The sequence below is a fragment of the Scyliorhinus canicula genome, chromosome 2 (assembly GCF_902713615.1).
Source record: "Scyliorhinus canicula chromosome 2, sScyCan1.1, whole genome shotgun sequence".
Taxonomy (NCBI): domain Eukaryota; kingdom Metazoa; phylum Chordata; class Chondrichthyes; order Carcharhiniformes; family Scyliorhinidae; genus Scyliorhinus; species Scyliorhinus canicula.
In genome coordinates, this window is record NC_052147.1 from 284130423 (window position 1) to 284152671 (window position 22249).

General features: G+C 51.3%; 1 protein-coding gene across 1 annotated transcript in view; it reads right to left on the reverse strand.

Annotated features, from left to right (window-relative positions):
* Window positions 1-19510, reverse strand: part of ercc3 (excision repair cross-complementation group 3) — a 61900-nt gene extending 42390 nt beyond the window's left edge. Inside the window, exons 1-4 of the mRNA XM_038790187.1 lie at window positions 19477-19510; window positions 17643-17851; window positions 3574-3810; window positions 1788-1837 (exon numbers count right to left, since the gene is read on the reverse strand). Coding sequence (XP_038646115.1) covers window positions 1788-1837; window positions 3574-3810; window positions 17643-17851; window positions 19477-19495 — 515 coding nt within the window. The 5' untranslated portion in view covers window positions 19496-19510. The remainder of the gene's footprint in view (window positions 1-1787; window positions 1838-3573; window positions 3811-17642; window positions 17852-19476) is intronic.
* Window positions 19511-22249: the final 2739 nt, after the last annotated feature.

Here is a 22249-nt window from a genome sequence, read left to right on the forward strand (position 1 = left end):
TCATTCATAAATCCCCGGGGTAACCCCCTCCTTCATACCCGCCACCGACAGCGCTCTCTCTAACAGCGAGGAGGGCGGTCTCACCGGGAACGTCGGAAAGATCTTCCTCGCAAAATCTCGCACCTGCATACACCAGAAACCTCAGTCCGCGGGATCCCAAACTTCTCCGTCAACTCCTCCAACCTCACGAACCGCTGCTCCAAAAACAAATCCTTCATTCCTACCACCCACTTGTCCTCCCAGCCCGGGAATTTAGCATCTAATCCAGCCGCTTCAAACAAACAAGGAGCGGCACGGTAGTTAAACACTGCTGCCTCACAGCTCCAGGGACCTGAGATCAATTCTGGCCTCGGGTCACTGACTGTGTGGCGTGGGTTTCCTCCAGGTGCTCCGGTTTCCTCCCACAGTCCAAAGATGTTCAGGTTAGGTGGAATGGCCATGCTAAATTGCCCCTTAATGTCCAAAATGTTAGATGGGGATATTGGGTTACGGGGATAGGAAGGGTGCTCTTTCCTAGGGCTGATGCAGACTCGATGGGCCGAATGGCATCCTTCTGCACTGTAAATTCTATGATTCTCTGATTCCAGGTGATCTGGACAGATCGGCACCATCTTCGACGCCACTCCTAACTTAAAATGCTGCCAAAATAGTTGACATGGGAGACCTGTCAAGTTGCTAAGAGTCCATGGGAGCCTGGGCAATTTGGATCCATAATTGGGTTAGTGGTAGGAGGCAGAGGGCGACGGTCAAAAGGTTTTTTTGTGACTGGGAGCCTTTGCCCAGATGTGTGCCACAGGGATCGGTGCTGGGTCCCTTACTGTTTGTCGTGTCCATTAATGATCTGGACACAAGAAAGGGTGGACAGGCTGGGGCTTTGGAGCAGAAAGGATGAGGAGATCTAATTGAGGTGTATAAAATTGAGCAGCATAGATAGGGTGGATAGGCAGGAACCTTTGCCCTCAGCAGGGAGGGGTCAATGACCAGCGGACCTAGATTTAAGGTAAGGGGGCAGGAGGTTTAGAGGGGATGCGAGGGAAAACACAGAGGGTGGTGGGAATCTGGAACTCACTGCCTGAAAAGTTGGTGGCGGCAGGAACCCTCAACGTTCAAGAAGCGTTTAGACAAGTGCTTGAAACACCACAGCATACAAGGCTATGGACCTCGTGCTAGAAAATGGGATTAGAGTAGCTAGGTGCTTGATGGCCAGAGTGGACACCATGGGCTGAAAGGTCTCTTTCTGTCCTGCGGGAGGCGATGGCGTAGTGGTATTGTGACTGGACTAGTAAACCAGAGACCCAGAGTAATGCTCTGGGGATCATAGAATTTACGGTGCAGAAGGAGGCCATTTGGCCCATCGAGTCTGCACCGGCCCTCGGAAAGAACACCCCACTGAAGCCCGTGTCTCCACCCTATCCCCGTAACCCAGTAACTCCACCTAACGTTCAAATCCCGTCACTGCATATGGTGAAATTTGAATTCAATAAAAATGTGGAAGTAAAATGTCCAATGATGACCATGAGGCCATTGTTGATTGTCACAAAATGTTAATTCCTTTTGCGAAGGAAATCTGCCGCCCTTACCCAATCTGGCCTTCACGTGACTCCAGACCATCAGCAATCTCATCGACTCTTAACTGCCCCCTCAAGGGCAATTAAGGATGGGCAATAAAAGCTGGCACATAAACATATTTAAAAGAAAAAACTCTGACCCTCTAACAGTTGAGTATTCTGAAACTGAAGATACATTGAACAAGCTGAGAAATAGCACACGGATATGCGTGTCGTTACCTGTTGTGTTTGAGGACCAATTTCACCTTGCCGTAACTAACAGTGCAGAGCTGTGGGAACAAACACAGCATTAGCACTCAGCACATTCACCTTTCCACAAGTTTCACCATATTCCTTTCCTCTTCTCCCAGGGGATACAGCAACTCTGGTCCAGAGAGAGCGAAAGGGGCACCTGTAACCGTCCCTCCCGATAGAAGATTTACCCTCCACTGTGTCCCTGTCTACATGGAACACAGTTAGTGGTGTGGTCTGCGGTAGACTAACTGGTGTTTCTAATCACTCCACCATCAGGCACCGTGCCTCCAGCTGGGTGGTCCCTAACCTCTGAAATTCTCTCCCTCAATCTTTGCTCTCTCTCCGCCTTTCCCAGAACCGACCTCTTTGACCAAGATTTTGGTCACCAGCCCTAATGTGTGGTTTGGTGACAGATCTTGTTTGTTTGGTGAGTCTGCACCGGCCCCGGGAAAGCGCACCTTCCCCAAGCCCACACCTCCACCCTATCCCCGTAACCCCACCCAACCTTTTTGGACACCAAGGACAATTTAGCATGACCATTCCACCTAACCTGCACATCTTTGGGCTGTGAGAGGAAACTGGAGCATCCGGAGGAAACCCACGCAGATACGGGGAGAACGTGCAGACACCGCACAGACAGTGACCCAAGCCGAGAATCGAACCTGGGACCCAGGAGCTATGAAGGAACTGTGCTAGCCACTTTTCCACCGTGCCCGCCATGGGGTGTTTGGGGTATATAAATACAAGTTGTTGTTGTTGGAAACAAATTTCAGATGGAGGACGATTGTTGCTTACAGGGATCCCCGTATAATAGGGGCTGGTTTAGCACAGGGCTAAATCGCTGGCTTTGAAAGCAGACCAAGGCAGGCCAGCAGCACGGTTCAATTCCCGTACCAGCCTCCCCGAACAGGCGCCGGAATGTGGCGACTAGGGGCTTTTTGCAGTAACTTCATTTGAAGCCTACTTGTGACAATAAACGATTTTCATTTCATATTCAAAATAATAATAATCTCTTTACTGTCACAAGTAGGCTGACATTATCACTGCAATGAAGTTACTGTGAAAAGCCCCTAGTCGCCACATTCCGGCGCCTGTTCGGGTACACTGAGGGAGAATTCAGAATGTCCAAATTACCTAACAGCACGTCTTTCGGGACTTGTAGGAGGAAACCGGAGCACCCGGAGGAAACCCACGCAGACACGGGGAGAACGTGCAGACTCCGCACAGACAGTGACCCAAGCCGGGAATCGAACCTGGGACCCTGGCGCTGTGAAGCAACAATGCTAACCACTGTGCTACCGTGCCGCCATGTATTAGCTCCTGTATACGTAGTTTATACATTGGGCACAAGGTAAGGACATGGCAGCCTCGTGGTTCCAGTGCCAGGTTCACATTCCAGAGATGAGTGTTCAGACCTCACCGTGACAAACAGGCACGGTGATTTGGGAGCACACTGGTGTTCGGTAGACAGGTGACAGATAAACTTCATGGAGCTCGTCGGGGAAAATGTCGATGAGACAGACGATCACCCATGATCGAGTTGAATGGCAGAGCTGAACGGTCTACTTTCGATCCGATGAAACTGCCCCAAAGTCATATAAACCAAAACAGTTCACCAATGTTTTGTCATCACCCCTTCTAACCCACACCTGGTTGCAGTTCCACACCTCGTGTTGGTTCGATGCTCTCTGAGCAACTCGCGCTGCATGGCCAATGCCAAGGATAGCCAGTATTGTGGGCAACTCGACAACAAGTATTAAAGAACGCTCACCTTAATAAACTGTACGATCCCGTCAGGAATTGAAGTCTTGCTCAGTTTCTGCAGATACTCGATAATGTCACTGGTTTGTAGCCCGACACTGACAGCCGCATACAGCGAGTACGCTGTCAGTTTATACTCGTGCGTGTGTGTGGGCCTGCACACAGGCTCAGACACGGCGACCAGGAAGTCCTGCGCATACTTATAAACTGGGGAAAAAGCTTCAAGGAAAATGTGTCCATCAGGAGCCTGCAGACATGAAATAAAAACCCAACAATTAAAAACACCTAATAATAATCGCTTATTGTCACGAGTCGGCTTCAAATAAAGTTACTGTGAAAAGCCCCTAGTCGCCACATTCCGGCGCCTGTTCGGGGAGGCTGGTACAGGAATTGAACCCACATTGCTGACCTTGTTCTGCTTTACAAGCCAGCTGTTTAGCCCACTGTGCTGAACCACAGTTACAATAAATGTGTAACTGAGTGAAGCTGTGGCTAGTGACACACAGGGAGAGGTCATCTGGCTCTCCGCATACTTCTGCTAGCTCTTTGAAGGAGCTGTCCAATTAGTCCCATTTCAACCTCCCAACACACAGACACACAGACACACAGACACACACACACACACACCTCGTTCCCCTGCAAATTTTCCCTTTCAACCATTTATTCAATTCCTTTTGTGAAAGTTTCTGTTGAACCTGCTTCCACCACCCTTTCAGGCAGCACCTTCCAGATCACAGCAACTCGCTGTGTTAAACCATCACTCTTCTTTTCTCCTCCTGTTCTTTATCAGCTATCTTCGATTCTCGTCCCTCTGCTTATCGACCCGCCTGTCACTGGAAAGAGGGTTCTCTTTATTAACTCGATCAAAATGCCTCGATTGAACCTCCCTCGAACCCTCTCTGCTCCAAGGACAACAATCTCAGCTTCTCCAGTCTCTCCGCATTAACCAAAGTTCCACATCGCTGGAAATCTGACGCACGAGAAAAGAATTAGTGACATAAATGCCCACACACGATGCTGAAATAACAGATGGTAATGTTAAAAGGATCTGTCTGTTAGCAGATTTGCTGCTCAACGTATTCAACCAAACCGGAGAAGCGGGAAACAAAAGGCTGCATTTATCTGGACTGCAACATTGAGGGGAGCAATTCCTGCTCATAAGCAGTGTTGTGTCACAGCCCATGAAGTCAGCAAAGTGCCGGGCGGTTTCCTGCATCAACGCTAACTGCACTTGGATTCGTTTCGGCACTTTCCCAGTGTGGGCACACTCACAGCTCAATGCTGCCTTCAGAGCTGATCATTGACTGGCAACTTCCCAGCCTCTCCCCACACCGGCCTCTCCCCATGCCGTTCCATTCCCACCACTCTCCCCATGCCGTCCATTCCTACCACTCTCCCCATGCCGTCCATTCCCACCACTCTCCCCATGCCGTCCATTCCCACCACTCTCCCCTTGCCGTCCATTCCCACCACTCTCCCCTTGCCGTCCATTCCCACCACTCTCCCCTTGCCGTCCATTCCCACCATTCTCCCCTTGCCGTCCATTCCCACCACTCTCCCCATGCCGTCCATTCCCACCACTCTCCCCATGCCGTCCATTCCCACCACTCTCCCCTTGCCGTCCATTCCCACCACTCTCCCCATGCCGCCCATTCCCACCACTCTCCCCTTGCCGTCCATTCCCACCACTCTCCCCTTGCCGTCCATTCCCACCACTCTCCCCTTGCCGTCCATTCCCACCACTCTCCCCTTGCCGTCCATTCCCACCACTCTCCCCTTGCCGTCCATTCCCACCACTCTCCCCTTGCCGTCCATTCCCACCACTCTCCCCTTGCCGTCCATTCCCACCACTCTCCCCTTGCCGTCCATTCCCACCACTCTCCCCTTGCCGTCCATTCCCACCACTCTCCCCTTGCCGTCCATTCCCACCACTCTCCCCTTGCCGTCCATTCCCACCACTCTCCCCTTGCCGTCCATTCCCACCACTCTCCCCTTGCCGTCCATTCCCACCACTCTCCCCTTGCCGTCCATTCCCACCACTCTCCCCTTGCTTTCCCCTGGAGGTAAAGCTGGAGGACGCTCTGCTCAAACACTCCAGGTCAGACCCCATCCCGGGTACTGGGTCCAGCGAACATCACTGATGTTCTGGAAGGATGAAGAGGAAAGACAAGTCTGGACCCCAGCACCAAAGGGCTGGCAGCGAGTCATGTAGAGCTAATCCTGTGAAATTCCACTTGTGAGTCGCTCCAATCCCACCCTCTTCACTCCTCTTCGAAATGGATATATCCTCTTTACTTAAGGTGATGAATTTACCTGGTCTCAGCCTTGACTCAGTGATAGAATAAAGAATACAGCGCAGGAACACGCCATTCGGCCCTCCAAGCCTGCCCCACTCATGGTACAAGCACACTCCGAGTCAGATTGCTGTGGTTTCAAGTCCAACTCCAAAGATTTGAGCCACAACCCGAGCCGACACTCACTGGAGCACCGAGGGAGCGCGGCCCGAGGCAGCGCGGCACCGAGGCAGCGCGGCACCGAGGCAGCGCGGCACCGAGGCAGCGCGGCCCCGAGGCAGCGCGGCACCGAGGGAGCGCGGCACCGAGGGAGCGCGGCACCGAGGGAGCGCGGCACCGAGGCAGCGCGGCACCGAGGGAGCGCGGCACCGAGGCAGCGCGGCACCGAGGCAGCGCGGCCCCGAGGGACCGCGGCACCGAGGGAGCGCGGCCCCGAGGGAGCGCGGCACCGAGGCAGCGCGGCACCGAGGGAGCGCGGCAACCGAGGCGCGCGGCACCGAGGGAGCGCGGCACCGAGGGAGCGCGGCACCGAGGCAGCGCGGCACCGAGGCAGCGCGGCACCGAGGGAGCGCGGCACCGAGGGAGCGCGGCACCGAGGGAGCGCGGCACCGAGGGAGCGCGGCACCGAGGCAGCGCGGCACCGAGGGAGCGCGGCACCGAGGCAGCGCGGCACCGAGGCAGCGCGGCCCCGAGGGACCGCGGCACCGAGGGAGCGCGGCCCCGAGGGAGCGCGGCACCGAGGCAGCGCGGCACCGAGGGAGCGCGGCACCGAGGGAGCGCGGCACCGAGGGAGCGCGGCACCGAGGGAACGCGGCACCGAGGGAGCGCGGCACCGAGGCACAGATAATCTGCCGATTACCAGTCTACTGGGTGTGGGATTAAGCTGAGCAATCAGGTGCGGCATTTTTCCACATTACAACAGTGGATGTGCGCAAGTGTCTCACTGCATTTTGGGATGTCCTCTGGTTGTAAAAGGCGCTTTTGAGATGATCTTTCTTTCCCTGAAGTTCATCAGGAAAGCTTGCAGACCCTCACTCGAACATGTAGCGGTGGGCACTGCCTGTCATCTGGGAATGTATGAAAGGATCGGGAATCATAGAATCCTTACAATGCAGGAGGAGGCCATTCTGCCCATCGAGTCTGCACCGACCCTCTGAAACAGCATCCTACATAGGCCCACAATCCACCCCACCCTATCCCCATAACCCCATCTAACCTTTTGGGCACTAAGGGGCAATTTAGCACGGCCAATCCACCCAACCTGCACATCTTTGGACTGTGGGAGGAAACCGGAGCACCCGGAGGAAACCCACGCAGACACGGGGAGACTCCGCACAGACAGTGACCCAAACCAGGAATCAAACCCAGGCCCCTGGCACCGTGAGGAAGATGCGGGAGACTATATATCTTTTACCCGGAATTTGTTTCTTTGCCAGACGAGCCATCTTTGCTCTCCTTGTAATTTACTGCTGGACACTGATCTACTGAAAAGTAGCTCCCTCTTAATCTGCACACGTTCACCCAATCCGGCATAATAACAGCGCAGCAAACAACTTGGATTAATCCTGATGAACTCACCAAGTTACTGATTATCAAAGCTGTGACCAAAACAGAAAAGAAGGCAGCATAAGTACCATTCTTCCCCTTCCCCTCCTAAAGGCACTCACTTAGAATTCACAGTGCAGAAGGAGGCCATTCGGCCCATCGAGTCTGCACCGGCTCTTGGAAAGAGCACCCTACCCAAGGTCCACACCTCCACCCTATCCCCATAATCCAGTAACCCCACCCAACACTAAGGGCAGTTTTGGACACTAAGGGCAATTTAGCCTGGCCAATCCACCTAACCTGCACATCTTTGGACTGTGGGAGGAAACCGAAGCACCCAGAGGAAACCCACGCACACACGGGGAGGATGTGCAGACTCCGCACAGAAGCAATTGTGCTGTCCACAATGCTACCACGTTGCATTGGAGACACTCCCCAGCGTACTCTTGGCAAATGTTCAAGCAATTGAGAACAAGCTGGATGGCCTCAACGCTAGACTTACCTCCCAGAGGGAATGAGGAACTGCTGCATGCTCTGCTTCACCGAGACATGGCTCACTCCGGCCACACCAGACTGTGCCATCCAACCCGAAGGCTTCTCGATCCACCGGATGGACCGCCCGATGGCCTCAGGCAAGTCGAAGGGCCGGGGTGTTTGCCTCCTCATCAACACCTCCTGATGCTCGGATGTGGTGTCCCTCGCGTGCCACTGCTCCCCAGACCTAGAATACCTGACCGTGAAGTGACGCCCCTTCTACCTCCCACGTGAATTCACCTGTGTTCTCATCTCAGCAGCCTACATCCCACCCCAGGCGGAAGTGAAGAAAGCACTTGACGAACTACACTCCACTATCAACAACCAAGAAACAAATCACCCTGAAGCCTGGCAAGCGTGGCTGGAGACTTCAACCAGGCCAATCTGGGGAAGGTCCTACCCAAACTCTATCAACATACCTCCTGCCCCACCAGAGGTGCAAACACCCTGGACCACTGCTACATGAGCATCATTGGTGCCTACCGCTCCATTCCCCAACCTCACTTTGGCCAATCCGACCACACGTCGGTATTCCTACTTCCAGCTTACAAACAGCAACTCAAGCGTGCTGAGCCAGACAAGGAAACCCTGCAGTGCTGGTCCGAGAAATCTGAGAGCATCCTCCGCGACTGCTTGGAGACTGTGGACTGGTCCATATTCAAGGCCGCAGCAGCTAACCTGGACGAGTTCGCAACCACCATCACAGACTTCATCAGTAAGTGTGTCGGTGCTCAACCAAAAGGTCCACTCCTTGCTAAGGTTCCGGACAGAGGCGTTCAAGTCTGACGACCCTGACCTATATAAGAAATCCATGTACGACGTATGGAAAGCCATCAGGGATGCAAAAAGACAATACCGGACCAAACTAGAGTCCCAGGCCAACGACACAAACCCAAGACGTCTATGGCAAGGCTTACATGAGATCACAGCTACAAAACAAGGCCAGGCAGAGTTTCTGGGGCTGGAGCATCCCTACCTGATGGTCTGAACAAGTTCTATGCCGGCTTTGAGCAGTCAGCCAATGTATCAGTGCCACCCTCCCCAACAGCCCTGGACACACCCATACCCACTATTACAGCCTCAGAGGGAAGAGCTGCCATACCCACTATTACAGCCTCAGAGGGAAGAGCTGCCATACCCACTATTACAGCCTCAGGGGGAAGAGCTGCCATACCCACTATTACAGCCTCAGGGGGAAGAGCTGCCATACCCACTATTACAGCCTCAGAGGGAAGAGCTGCCATACCCACTATTACAGCCTCAGAGGGGAAGAGCTGCCATACCCACTATTACAGCCTCAGAGGGAAGAGCTGCCATACCCACTATTACAGCCTCAGAGGGAAGAGCTGCCATACCCACTATTACAGCCTCAGAGGTAAGAGCTGCCTTCTTGAAAGTGAATCCGCGGAAAGCGACGGGCCCCGACGGAGTCCCTGGGCGAGCACTCAGAGCCGGCACAGACCAGCTGGTGAGTGGATTCACAGATATCTTCAGCACTTCACTTCTCTGCATCCAAGATCCCTGCCTCCTTCAAGAAGACCACCATAATACCAGTACCAAAGAAGAACAAGGTAGCCTGTCTCAACGACTACCGACCAGTGGCCCTAACGTCTGTTATCATGAAATGCTTCGAGCGGCTAGTCATGAGACAGATCAATGCCAGCCTCCCAGACGGTCTCAATCCATTGCAGTTCGTCTACCGCTGCAACCGATCCAGATGCTATCTCTCTGGCCCTAAAATCAACTCTCGAACATCTCAACAAGGACACCTACATCAGACTGCTGTTCATAGACTGATGCACTGATTCATAGACTGCTGTTCATTATCCCAACAAGACTAATAACCAAACTCTGCAACCTTGGACTTAACCCCTCCCTGTGCAGCTGGATCCTTCCTCACCAACAGACCGCAATCTGTCAGGATCAGCAACAGCACCTCCTCCACAATAGTCCTCAACACCGGGGCCCCGCAAGGATGTGTGCTCAGTCCTCTACTGTATCCCCTATACACACAACTGTGTGGCAAGATTTAACTCCAACTCAATCTATAAGTTTGCAGATGATATGACTGTGGTGGGCCGTATCTCAAACAACGATGAATCAGACTACAGGAGGGAGATAGATCATTTGGTTGCATGGTGTACCGAAAACAACCTCTCTCTAAATGCTGGAAAGACCAAGGAACTGATCATCGACTTCGGGAAGCGCAGCACGACACACACTCCCATCAACATCTACGGCTCCGAAGTGGAGATGGTTGATCGCTTTAAGTTCCTGGGGGTCACCATCACCAACAGTCTGTCCTGGTCCACTCACGTTGATGCAATAGTCAAGAAAGCCCAACAACGTCTCTACTTCCTGCGGAAGCTAAAGAAATTCAGCATGTCTGCATCGACTCTCACAAACTTCTACAGATGTGCGATAGAGAGCATCCTATCCGGCTGCATCACAGCCTGGTATGGCAACTGCTCGCTCCAAGGTCGCAAGAAACTGCAGAGTGTGGTGAACTCAGCCCAACACATCACACAAGCTTGCCACCCTCACATTGATTCTATCTACACCTCCCGCTGCCTCAGGAAGGCAGACAGCATTATCAGAGACCCCTCCCACCCAGGCATTGCCTTCTTCCAGACCCTTCCATCAGGCAGAAGGTACAGAAGTCTGAAGACCCGCACATCCAGATATAGGAACAGCTTCTTCCCCACAGCTACAAGACTCCTCAACGACTCCCCCTCAGACAGATCTGTTCCCTGTAAGAACACTATTCACGGACCCTATGCTGCTCTTGCTCATGTATTTGCTTTGTTTGGCCCCTTATTCCGCACTGTAACCAATCACTGTTTGTCGATGTACCATTGCCATTTGTACTCTGTCGATTATACTTTTTGTCTACAATGTGCGTACTGTGTTGTTCCCTCGGCCGCAGAAAAATACTTTTCACTGTACTTTGGTACATGTGACAATAAATCAATCAATAAACCAACAGACGGTTTCAGCAGACGACTGAACTGCTGGAGGCATCAAGTTCCAGTCCATTGCCAACCTTGCCTAACAAACACCAGAAACATTTTAGAGTAAAGTGCAATCAGGTTCGAAATCCCTCCCAATGCTCCCCTCCCACAAGCTGTCTCTCCATAAATCACCCAGGGCACGGAGGCCAACACGTGATACAATCCAGTCAAGGACAGTTAATTCAGCTCAGACTGTACGGCAGGAATACTCTCAGTCACTGTACGGCAGGAATACACTCAGTCACTGTACGGCAGGAATACTCTCAGTCACTGTGTGACAGGAATACACTCAGTCACTGTACGGCAGGAATACTCTCAGTCACTGTACGGCAGGAATACTCTCAGTCACTGTGACAGGAATACTCTCAGTCACTGTGTGACAGGAATACTCTCAGTCACTGTGTGACAGGAATACTCTCAGTCACTGTGTGACAGGAATACTCTCAGTCACTGTGAGACGGGAATACTCTCAGTCACTGTGTGACAGGAATACTCTCAGTCACTGTGTGACAGGAATACTCTCAGTCACTGTGTGGCAGGAATACTCTCAGTCACTGTGTGACAGGAATACTCTCAGTCACTGTGTGACAGGAATACTCTCAGTCACTGTGACAGGAATACTCTCAGTCACTGTACGGCAGGAATACTCTCAGTCACTGTGTGACAGGAATACTCTCAGTCACTGTGACAGGAATACTCTCAGTCACTGTGACAGGAATACTCTCAGTCACTGTGTGACAGGAATACTCTCAGTCACTGTGTGACAGGAATACTCTCAGTCACTGTGTGACAGGAATACTCTCAGTCACTGTGTGACAGGAATACTCTCAGTCACTGTCCGGCAGGAATACTCTCAGTCACTGTGTGACAGGAATACTCTCAGTCACTGTACGGCAGGAATACTCTCAGTCACTGTACAGCAGGAATACTCTCAGTCACTGTGTGACAGGAATACTCTCAGTCACTGTGTGACAGGAATACTCTCAGTCACTGTGTGACAGGAATACTCTCAGTCACTGTGTGACAGGAATACACTCAGTCACTGTGTGGCAGGAATACTCTCAGTCACTGTGTGACAGGAATACTCTCAGTCACTGTGACAGGAATACTCTCAGTCACTGTACGGCAGGAATACTCTCAGTCACTGTGTGACAGGAATACTCTCAGTCACTGTGTGACAGGAATACTCTCAGTCACTGTGTGACAGGAATACTCTCAGTCACTGTGACAGGAATACTCTCAGTCACTGTGACAGGAATACTCTCAGTCACTGTGTGACAGGAATACTCTCAGTCACTGTGACAGGAATACTCTCAGTCACTGTACGGCAGGAATACTCTCAGTCACTGTGTGACAGGAATACTCTCAGTCACTGTGTGACAGGAATACTCTCAGTCACTGTGTGACAGGAATACTCTCACTAGTTCCACTGTGTGACAGGAATACTCTCAGTCACTGTGTGACAGGAATACTCTCAGTCACTGTGTGACAGGAATACTCTCAGTCACTGTGTGACAGGAATACTCTCAGTCACTGTGACAGGAATACTCTCAGTCACTGTGCGACAGGAATACTCTCAGTCACTGTACAGCAGGAATACTCTCAGTCACTGTGTGACAGGAATACTCTCAGTCACTGTGTGACAGGAATACTCTCAGTCACTGTGTGACAGGAATACTCTCAGTCACTGTGTGACAGGAATACTCTCAGTCACTGTGTGACAGGAATACTCTCAGTCACTGTGTGACAGGAATACTCTCAGTCACTGTGTGACAGGAATACTACTCAGTCACTGTGTGACAGGAATACATCTCAGTCACTGTGTGACAGGAATACACTCAGTCACTGTGTGACAGGAATACACTCAGTCACTGTGTGGCAGGAATACTCTCAGTCACTGTGTGACAGGAATACTCTCAGTCACTGTGTGACAGGAATACTCTCAGTCACTGTACGGCAGGAATACTCTCAGTCACTGTGTGACAGGAATACTCTCAGTCACTGTGTGACAGGAATACTCTCAGTCACTGTACGGCAGGAATACTCTCAGTCACTGTGTGACAGGAATACTCTCAGTCACTGTGACAGGAATACTCTCAGTCACTGTGTGACAGGAATACTCTCAGTCACTGTGTGACAGGAATACTCTCAGTCACTGTGTGACAGGAATACACTCAGTCACTGTACGGCAGGAATACTCTCAGTCACTGTACGGCAGGAATACTCTCAGTCACTGTGACAGGAATACTCTCAGTCACTGTGTGACAGGAATACTCTCAGTCACTGTCCGGCAGGAATACTCTCAGTCACTGTACGGCAGGAATACTCTCAGTCACTGTACAGCAGGAATACTCTCAGTCACTGTGTGACAGGAATACTCTCAGTCACTGTGTGACAGGAATACTCTCAGTCACTGTGTGACAGGAATACTCTCAGTCACTGTGTGACAGGAATACTCTCAGTCACTGTGTGACAGGAATACTCTCAGACACTGTGTGACAGGAATACTCTCAGTCACTGTGTGACAGGAATACTCTCAGTCACTGTGTGACAGGAATACTCTCAGTCACTGTGTGACAGGAATACTCTCAGTCACTGTGTGACAGGAATACTCTCAGTCACTGTGTGACAGGAATACTCTCAGTCACTGTGTGACAGGAATACTCTCAGTCACTGTGTGACAGGAATACACTCAGTCACTGTGTGACAGGAATACACTCAGTCACTGTGTGGCAGGAATACTCTCAGTCACTGTGTGACAGGAATACTCTCAGTCACTGTGTGACAGGAATACTCTCAGTCACTGTACGGCAGGAATACTCTCAGTCACTGTGTGACAGGAATACTCTCAGTCACTGTGTGACAGGAATACTCTCAGTCACTGTACTGCAGGAATACTCTCAGTCACTGTGTGACAGGAATACTCTCAGTCACTGTGACAGGAATACTCTCAGTCACTGTGACAGGAATACTCTCAGTCACTGTGTGACAGGAATACTCTCAGTCACTGTGTGACAGGAATACTCTCAGTCACTGTGTGACAGGAATACTCTCAGTCACTGTGTGACAGGAATACTCTCAGTCACTGTGTGACAGGAATACTCTCAGTCACTGTGTGACAGGAATACTCTCAGTCACTGTACGGCAGGAATACTCTCAGTCACTGTACGGCAGGAATACTCTCAGTCACTGTGTGACAGGAATACTCTCAGTCACTGTGTGACAGGAATACTCTCAGTCACTGTGTGACAGGAATACTCTCAGTCACTGTGACAGGAATACTCTCAGTCACTGTGTGACAGGAATACTCTCAGTCACTGTGTGACAGGAATACTCTCAGTCACTGTGTGACAGGAATACTCTCAGTCACTGTGTGACAGGAATACTCTCAGTCACTGTGTGACAGGAATACTCTCAGTCACTGTGACAGGAATACTCTCAGTCACTGTGTGACAGGAATACTCTCAGTCACTGTGTGACAGGAATACTCTCAGTCACTGTGTGACAGGAATACTCTCAGTCACTGTGACAGGAATACTCTCAGTCACTGTGTGACAGGAATACTCTCAGTCACTGTGTGACAGGAATACTCTCAGTCACTGTACAGCAGGAATACTCTCAGTCACTGTGACAGGAATACTCTCAGTCACTGTGTGACAGGAATACTCTCAGTCACTGTGTGGCAGGAATACTCTCAGTCACTGTGTGACAGGAATACTCTCAGTCACTGTGTGACAGGAATACTCTCAGTCACTATGTGACAGGAATACTCTCAGTCACTGTGTGACAGGAATACTCTCAGTCACTGTGTGACAGGAATACTCTCAGTCACTGTGTGACAGGAATACTCTCAGTCACTGTGTGACAGGAATACTCTCAGTCACTGTGTGACAGGAATACTCTCAGTCACTGTGACAGGAATACTCTCAGTCACTGTACGGCAGGAATACTCAGTCACTGTACGGCAGGAATACTCTCAGTCACTGTGTGACAGGAATACTCTCAGTCACTGTGTGACAGGAATACTCTCAGTCACTGTACGGCAGGAATACTCTCAGTCACTGTACGGCAGGAATACTCTCAGTCACTGTGTGACAGGAATACTCTCAGTCACTGTGCGACAGGAATACTCTCAGTCACTGTGTGACAGGAATACTCTCAGTCACTGTACGGCAGGAATACTCTCAGTCACTGTACGGCAGGAATACTCTCAGTCACTGTACGGCAGGAATACTCTCAGTCACTGTGTGACAGGAATACTCTCAGTCACTGTGTGACAGGAATACTCTCAGTCACTGTGACAGGAATACTCTCAGTCACTGTGACAGGAATACTCTCAGTCACTGTACGGCAGGAATACTCTCAGTCACTGTACGGCAGGAATACTCTCAGTCACTGTGTGACAGGAATACTCTCAGTCACAGTACGGCAGGAATACTCTCAGTCACTGTGACAGGAATACTCTCGGTCACTGTGAGACAGGAATACTCTCAGTCACTGTGACAGGAATACTCTCAGTCACTGTACGGCAGGAATACTCTCAGTCACTGTACGGCAGGAATACTCTCAGTCACTGTGTGACAGGAATACTCAGTCACTGTACAGCAGGAATACTCTCAGTCACTGTACGGCAGGAATACTCTCAGTCACTGTGTGACAGGAATACTCTCAGTCACTGTGACAGGAATACTCTCAGTCACTGTACGGCAGGAATACTCTCAGTCACTGTGTGACAGGAATACTCTCAGTCACTGTGTGACAGGAATACTCTCAGTCACTGTGTGACAGGAATACTCTCAGTCACTGTGTGACAGGAATACTCTCAGTCACTGTGTGACAGGAATACTCTCAGTCACTGTGTGACAGGAATACTCTCAGTCACTGTGTGACAGGAATACTCTCAGTCACTGTGAGACAGGAATACTCTCAGTCACTGTGACAGGAATACTCTCAGTCACTGTGTGACAGGAATACTCTCAGTCACTGTGTGACAGGAATACTCTCAGTCACTGTACGGAAGGAATACTCTCAGTCACTGTGTGACAGGAATACTCTCAGTCACTGTGTGACAGGAATACTCTCAGTCACTGTGTGACAGGAATACTCTCAGTCACTGTGTGACAGGAATACTCTCAGTCACTGTACAGCAGGAATACTCTCAGTCACTGTGTGACAGGAATACTCTCAGTCACTGTGTGACAGGAATACTCTCAGTCACTGTGTGACAGGAATACTCTCAGTCACTGTGTGACAGGAATACTCTCAGTCACTGTGTGACAGGAATACTCTCAGTCACTGTGTGACAGGAATACTCTCAGTCACTGTACAGCAGGGTTACTCTCAGTCATGTGTGCTGGTTTAGCTCACTGGGCTTTTAAAGCAGACCAAACAGGCCAGCAGCACGGCTCAATTCCCGTACCAGCCTCCCCGGACAGGCGCCGGAATGTGGCGACTAGGGGCTTTTCGCAGTAACTTCATTGAAGCCTACTCGTGACAATAAGCGATTTTCATTTCATTTTTTCATAAAGGGGCTATTGAAATCAACATACAAATTCACAGCAATCGGCCCCTCGAGTTTCCTCCACCAATCAGTAAGATCATGTCTTGTCTGATTAAGTCCACGTTCCTCTCTGCTGGCCATGATAAATTGTCCCTTATCCAGGGATGGACAGGTTAGGTTAATGGACTCATTCTGCACTGTAGGGATTCTATAACCCTTGACTCTTTGTAGATTAAAAATCTATTTTAATTTGGTGATTTTCGGGGTGTCGGAAGACCCGGGAATCCAGGAGGAGAAAGAGGCAGCCGTTCTGGCCTTTGCTTCCCTGGTAGCCCGGAGACGGATACTATTAGCTTGGAGGGACTCAAAGCCCCCGAAGTCGGAGACCTGGCTATCGGACATGGCTAGCTTTCTCTGTTTGGAGAAAATCACGTTCGCCTTGAGAGGGTCAGTGTTAACTCAATCTTGTATATACTCAGTGACCCAGCTGCCACTCATATCTGGGAGAGGTAATGTCACAGACTAACTGCCCACCAGAACAAATTCTTCCTCATCCCTACCTTCAACGGGAGCCCCCTTATTCTGAAACTGTGCCCCCGGTTCGAGATTTCTGGGGGGGGGGCTTCAGTAGACAAACACAGCATCCCAGCAATCAGCCCAGTGTACCCGCTCTGAACTCTCTGAACAAGTATGTCCCTCCCTCGGTCAGGAGACGAGAACTATTCAGAGTACTCTAGGTGTGGACTCACCAATGCCCTGGACAGTTGTAGAAACACTTCCCTATTTTATAGTCCACCCCATTTTGCAATAAAGGACAACATTCCATTAACCTTCCTAATCACTCGCTGTACCTGCAAGTTGACTTTTTGTGACTGATGTACAAGGACACCGGGTATGGCAGCACTGTGCAGTATATCTCCATTTGAATAATATTCTGCTTTGCTGTTATTCCTGCCAATTCTTTCCTCCCTCACCGAACCTGTCTGTATCCCCTTACTGACGCTTTGTATCCTCCTCACAACTTGCTTTCTGACCCATCAGCGAATCTGGCTACACCACAAAACTTATTAATATAGATCACAAATGGTTGAGGCCCCAGCCTGCTGCACTCCACAAGTTAGTTTGCCGTCCTGGAAACATCCCATTTATCCTGTTGGTTAACAAGTCCTAATGGAAGTAGTTGCTGTTGACCTACCACCCACAGCGGCCTGGAGGAATGATCCTCCTTTAGATTCATCAGCGTCCTGTAATCCTTGGCTCCATACTCATCTTCCTTAACCACAGCCTGCTCCACCTGTTTCCCAGCAGCAGACGGAACTGCCTCCTGAGACTCCGCATCGACAGAAAACTCATCCTCATCATCTTCGTCATCGTCACAACGACGCCTCTTGAACTTTTTCTTACCTGATGGAAAAAAAACGTGAGAAGGATTAAGGCATTTAATAAAGAGCCTTAATCTCTTTACTGTTTACAATCTACATTAACGGCTTGGGTGAAGGGACCAACTATATTGCAGCCGGATTTGCTGACACATAGCTAAGTAGGAAAGCAAACTGTGAGGAAGTAACAAAGTGTTGGCAAAGGGATTATAACATGGTGAAGTGAGCGGGTAAAAATCTGATGGCTGGAGTTTGATGTGAGAAACTGATGTTATCCATTCTGGTGGGAAGAGACAGAGTATTATTTAAATGGAGAGACTGCTGGAGGTGCAGAGGGAACTGGATGTCCAGGTACACAAATTAGAAAATGTATATTCCCGGGCCAGTAATCCAGCACTATTAATACAAAGAACACAATTCAAATTACACAGTGTCTGTCTGAGAATTTGAGTTCAGTTTAATGTAAAAGGTCAATATTGTAAATAACCAATTTGTTAATTCCTTTTAGGAAGGAAACTTGTTTTCCTACCACTTCTGTCTTATACGTGACTCCAGTACCGCATCAGTCTGCATGTCTCCGAGCTGCTCTCTTAAGTGGCCAAGGGCGTCACTCCGTTCAAATAGGAACACAGGACTTAGGAGCCTGTTCCACCATTGTGTAAGGTCATGGCTGATCAGGTTCTGCTGTGCACTCGTGTCCCCGAGTTCAAGTCTCCCCCACAAGAGAAAACGTCTTCTCTCTATCCACTCTGTCAAATCCTCTCAGGATCAATATGATCACCTCTCATTCTTCTGAACTCCAATGGGAACTGTCCCAACTCTGTTCAGTCTTTCTTCATAAACCCCTTAATCTCAGGCCTGACTCACGTGAGGCGTCTCTGAACTGATTCAAAGAGGATTATACCCTAAAACCTTACGACAGTATCCAGATGTCACAAATGCCCTGTACAACTTTGTGTGAATCGTACACGAGGACAGCCAGATCCCTCTGCCCAGTAATACATACAACATAGACCGGACATATGGGGGGGGGGGGGGGGGGTCCTGGGGTTGGAGGCGGGGGGAGGGGGGGGGGCGGCAAGGTCCTGGGGGGGGGGGGGGAGGTCCTGGGGTTGGGGGGGGGGGGAGGTCCTGGGGTTGGGGGGGTGGGGGTCCTGTGGTTGGGAGGGAGGGTCCCAGGGGGGGTGTGAAAGAGGGTTCTGGGGGTGGGGGGAGGGTTCTGGCGGGGGGTGGGGGAGGGTTCTGGTGGGGGGTGGGGGAGGGTCCTGGGGGGGGGGGTGTCCTGGGGGGGGGGGGGGGTCCTGGGGGGGGGGGGTCCTGGGGGGGGGGTGTCCTGGGGGGGGGGGGGGGTTGTCCTGGGGGGGGGGGTGTCCTGGGGGGGGGGGTGTCCTGGGGGGGGGGGGGGGGTTGTCCTGGGGGGGGGGGGGGCGATGAGGGTCATTTGGGGGGGGGGTGTGAAAGAGGGTTCTGGGGGTGGGAGGGGGGAGTGTTCTGGGGGTGGGGGGTTAGGGTCCTGTGGATGGCTGGGGGGGAGTGGGTCCTGTGGGGGAGTGGGTCCTGGGGGGGAAGTGGACGGAGGGGGTTCCGGGGGAGGGGCGGGTTGGGGGGGGGGGGGGGGGTTCCCGGGCCGCGAGCAGCTCAAGGCCTCACCGCGCTCCTTCTTGCCCATGGTCACGGAGCGAATGAGCATGCGCGCACACGGCGCAACTCACCGAGCATGCGCGCACACGGCGCAACTCACCGAGCATGCGCGCACACGGCGCAACTCACCGAGCATGCGCTCACACGGCGCAACTCACCGAGCATGCGCTCACACGGCGCAACCCACTGAGAAAGTTGCAGAATTTCAAACACAGCAACAAAGAGCAGGGGGAGGCCATTCAGCCCATCCAGCCTGCTCCACCATTCATTATGATCAGGGCTGATCATCCAGCTCAATAACCTGTCCCCACCTTCCCCGTAACCTTTGACTCCTTAAACTTCAAGAGTTAGATTGGATTGGATTGGATTTGTTTATTGTCACATGTACCGAGGTACAGTGAAAAGTATTTTTCTGCGAGCAGCTCAAACAGATCATTAAGTACATGGCAAGAAAAGGGAATAAAAAGAAAATACATAATAGGGCAACACAAGGTACACAATGTAACTACATAAACACCGGCATCGGTGAAGCATTGGGCAGCACGGTAGCTCAGTGGGTAGCACTGTGGTTTCACAGTGCCAGGGTCCCAGGTTCAATTCCCCGCTGGTTCTGTCTGTGAGGAGTCTGCACGTTCTCCCCGTGTCTGCGTGGGTTTCCTCCGGGTGCTCCGCTTTCCTCACACAGTCCAAAGATGTGCAGGTTAGGTGGATTGGCCATGCTAAATTGCCCTTACTGACCAAAAAGGTTAGGAGGGATTATTGGGTTATGGGGATAGGGTGGAAGTGAGGGCTTAATGGTAATCATAGAATTTACAGTGCAGAAGGAGGCCATTCAGCCCATCGAGTCTGCACTGGAAAGAGCACCCTACCCAAGGTCAACAACTCCACCCTAACCCCATAACTCAGTAACCCCACCCAACACTAAGGGCAATTTATCATGGCCAATCCACCTAACCCGCACATCTTTGGACTGTGGGAGGAAACTGGAGCACCCGGAGGAAACACACGCACACACGGGGAGGATGTGCAGACTCCGCACAGACAGTGACCCAAGCTGGAATCGAACCTGGGACCCTGGAGCTGTGAAGCGATTGTGCTATCCACAATGCTGCCGTGCTGCCCATGTGGGGAGGTGCAGACTCGAAATGCCGAATGGCCTCCTTCTGCACTGTATGTTCTATGTTCTATTTCCTCCGGGTGCTCCGGTTTCCTCCCACATGTCCCGAAAGACGTGTTGTTAGGTGAATTGGACATTCTGAATTCTCCCTCTGTGTACCCAAACAGGCGCCAGAGTGTTGCGACTTGGGGCTTTTCACAGTAACTTCATTGCAGTGTTAATGTAAGCCTACTTGTGGCAATAATAACATTACTTATTCCGTCCTTCTGGATGACATATAATGTTTTGGCCTCAATTGCTTTGTGTGGTAGCAAATTCCACAGGCTCACCATTCACGGGGGAAGAAATTTCTCCTCATCTCAGTCCTCAATGGTCAACCCCGTACCCTCAGACTGTGGCCCCTCATCTGGACACACCCACCATTGGGAACATCCTTCCTGCATCTACCCTGTCCAGTCCTGTTAGAATTTTATAGGTTTCTATGAGATTCCCCCTCATTCTTCTGAACTCCAGTGAATATAATCCTAAGGGACTCAATCTCTCCTCGTTCACCAGTTCCGCCATCCCAGGAATCAGTCTGGTAAACCTCAATATATCCCAGGTGTAGTCTCACCAAGTACCTGTATAACTGCAGTAAAGCATCCTCTCGCTATGAAGGCCAACATACTATTTGGCGCCTGCTGCACCTGCATGCCTACCTTCAGCAAATGGTGTATGTGGTGAATCACAATCTAGCAATTCACACTGTGTTATATTGTATGTGTTGTGTTCTTGTAAGCTCGGTATACGAGCAGTTGCGCGGCTCTGCCCATAGGGGGAGATGAGGAGTTTGTACTGGGCTCCACCCTTGGCTCCGCCCATGGCTCCTCCCACTAACCGGAAGTATAAAGCTTGGCAGTCGTGAGCCTGCTGCCAGTTCATCTCGTCGCAGGCAGGCTCTGTTGTAAGACTATTAAAACCACTGTTCAGTTCCAACCACGTGTCCTGTGAACTGATGGTCACATCAATTTAATAATCTTAGGAAACTTGAAGAAAACGACTATGGAATCAGCCCTCAAACCTGATCGACTAGAACTCGACCCGCAGGCTGCAGAGGCGAAATAAATTTTTCAACACTGGCTCCGATGTTTTAAGGCCTACCTGGCTGAATCAAGCACATCAGAAACTACAGAGGAGCAGAAACTCAGCCTACTGCACGCAAGGGTGAGCCACCGTATCTCTACTCAACTTAACTGTACTACCTCATATATGGAGTCCCTAGCCATGCTAGATCGAATGTACGTGAGGCCCATCAACGAGGTCTACGTGCTCCATATTTTTACGACCTGCCGCCAGCGCCCCGCGGAGTCGTTGGATGAATTCCTGCGGGAATTAAAGATTTTAGCTCGGGACTGTAATTACCAAGCTGTATCAGCCGAACAGCATATGGAGCTCGCCGTCAGAGATTTATACGTGGCAGGGCTCAGGTCAAACTATGTGCGCCAGCGGTTGCTTGAAAAAGGGGCCCAGAATTTGGAGGACACTGTAGAATTGGCGACTACCATGGAGGTCTTGTTCCGCAGCCTCACCTCGTTCCCCGCGGACCAAGCGACCCCATCCTGGGCCCCCGACCAGCGACTGCCCCAGGCCTGCGCCGCGCGGCCACCCACCCACTACGCAGCCCCT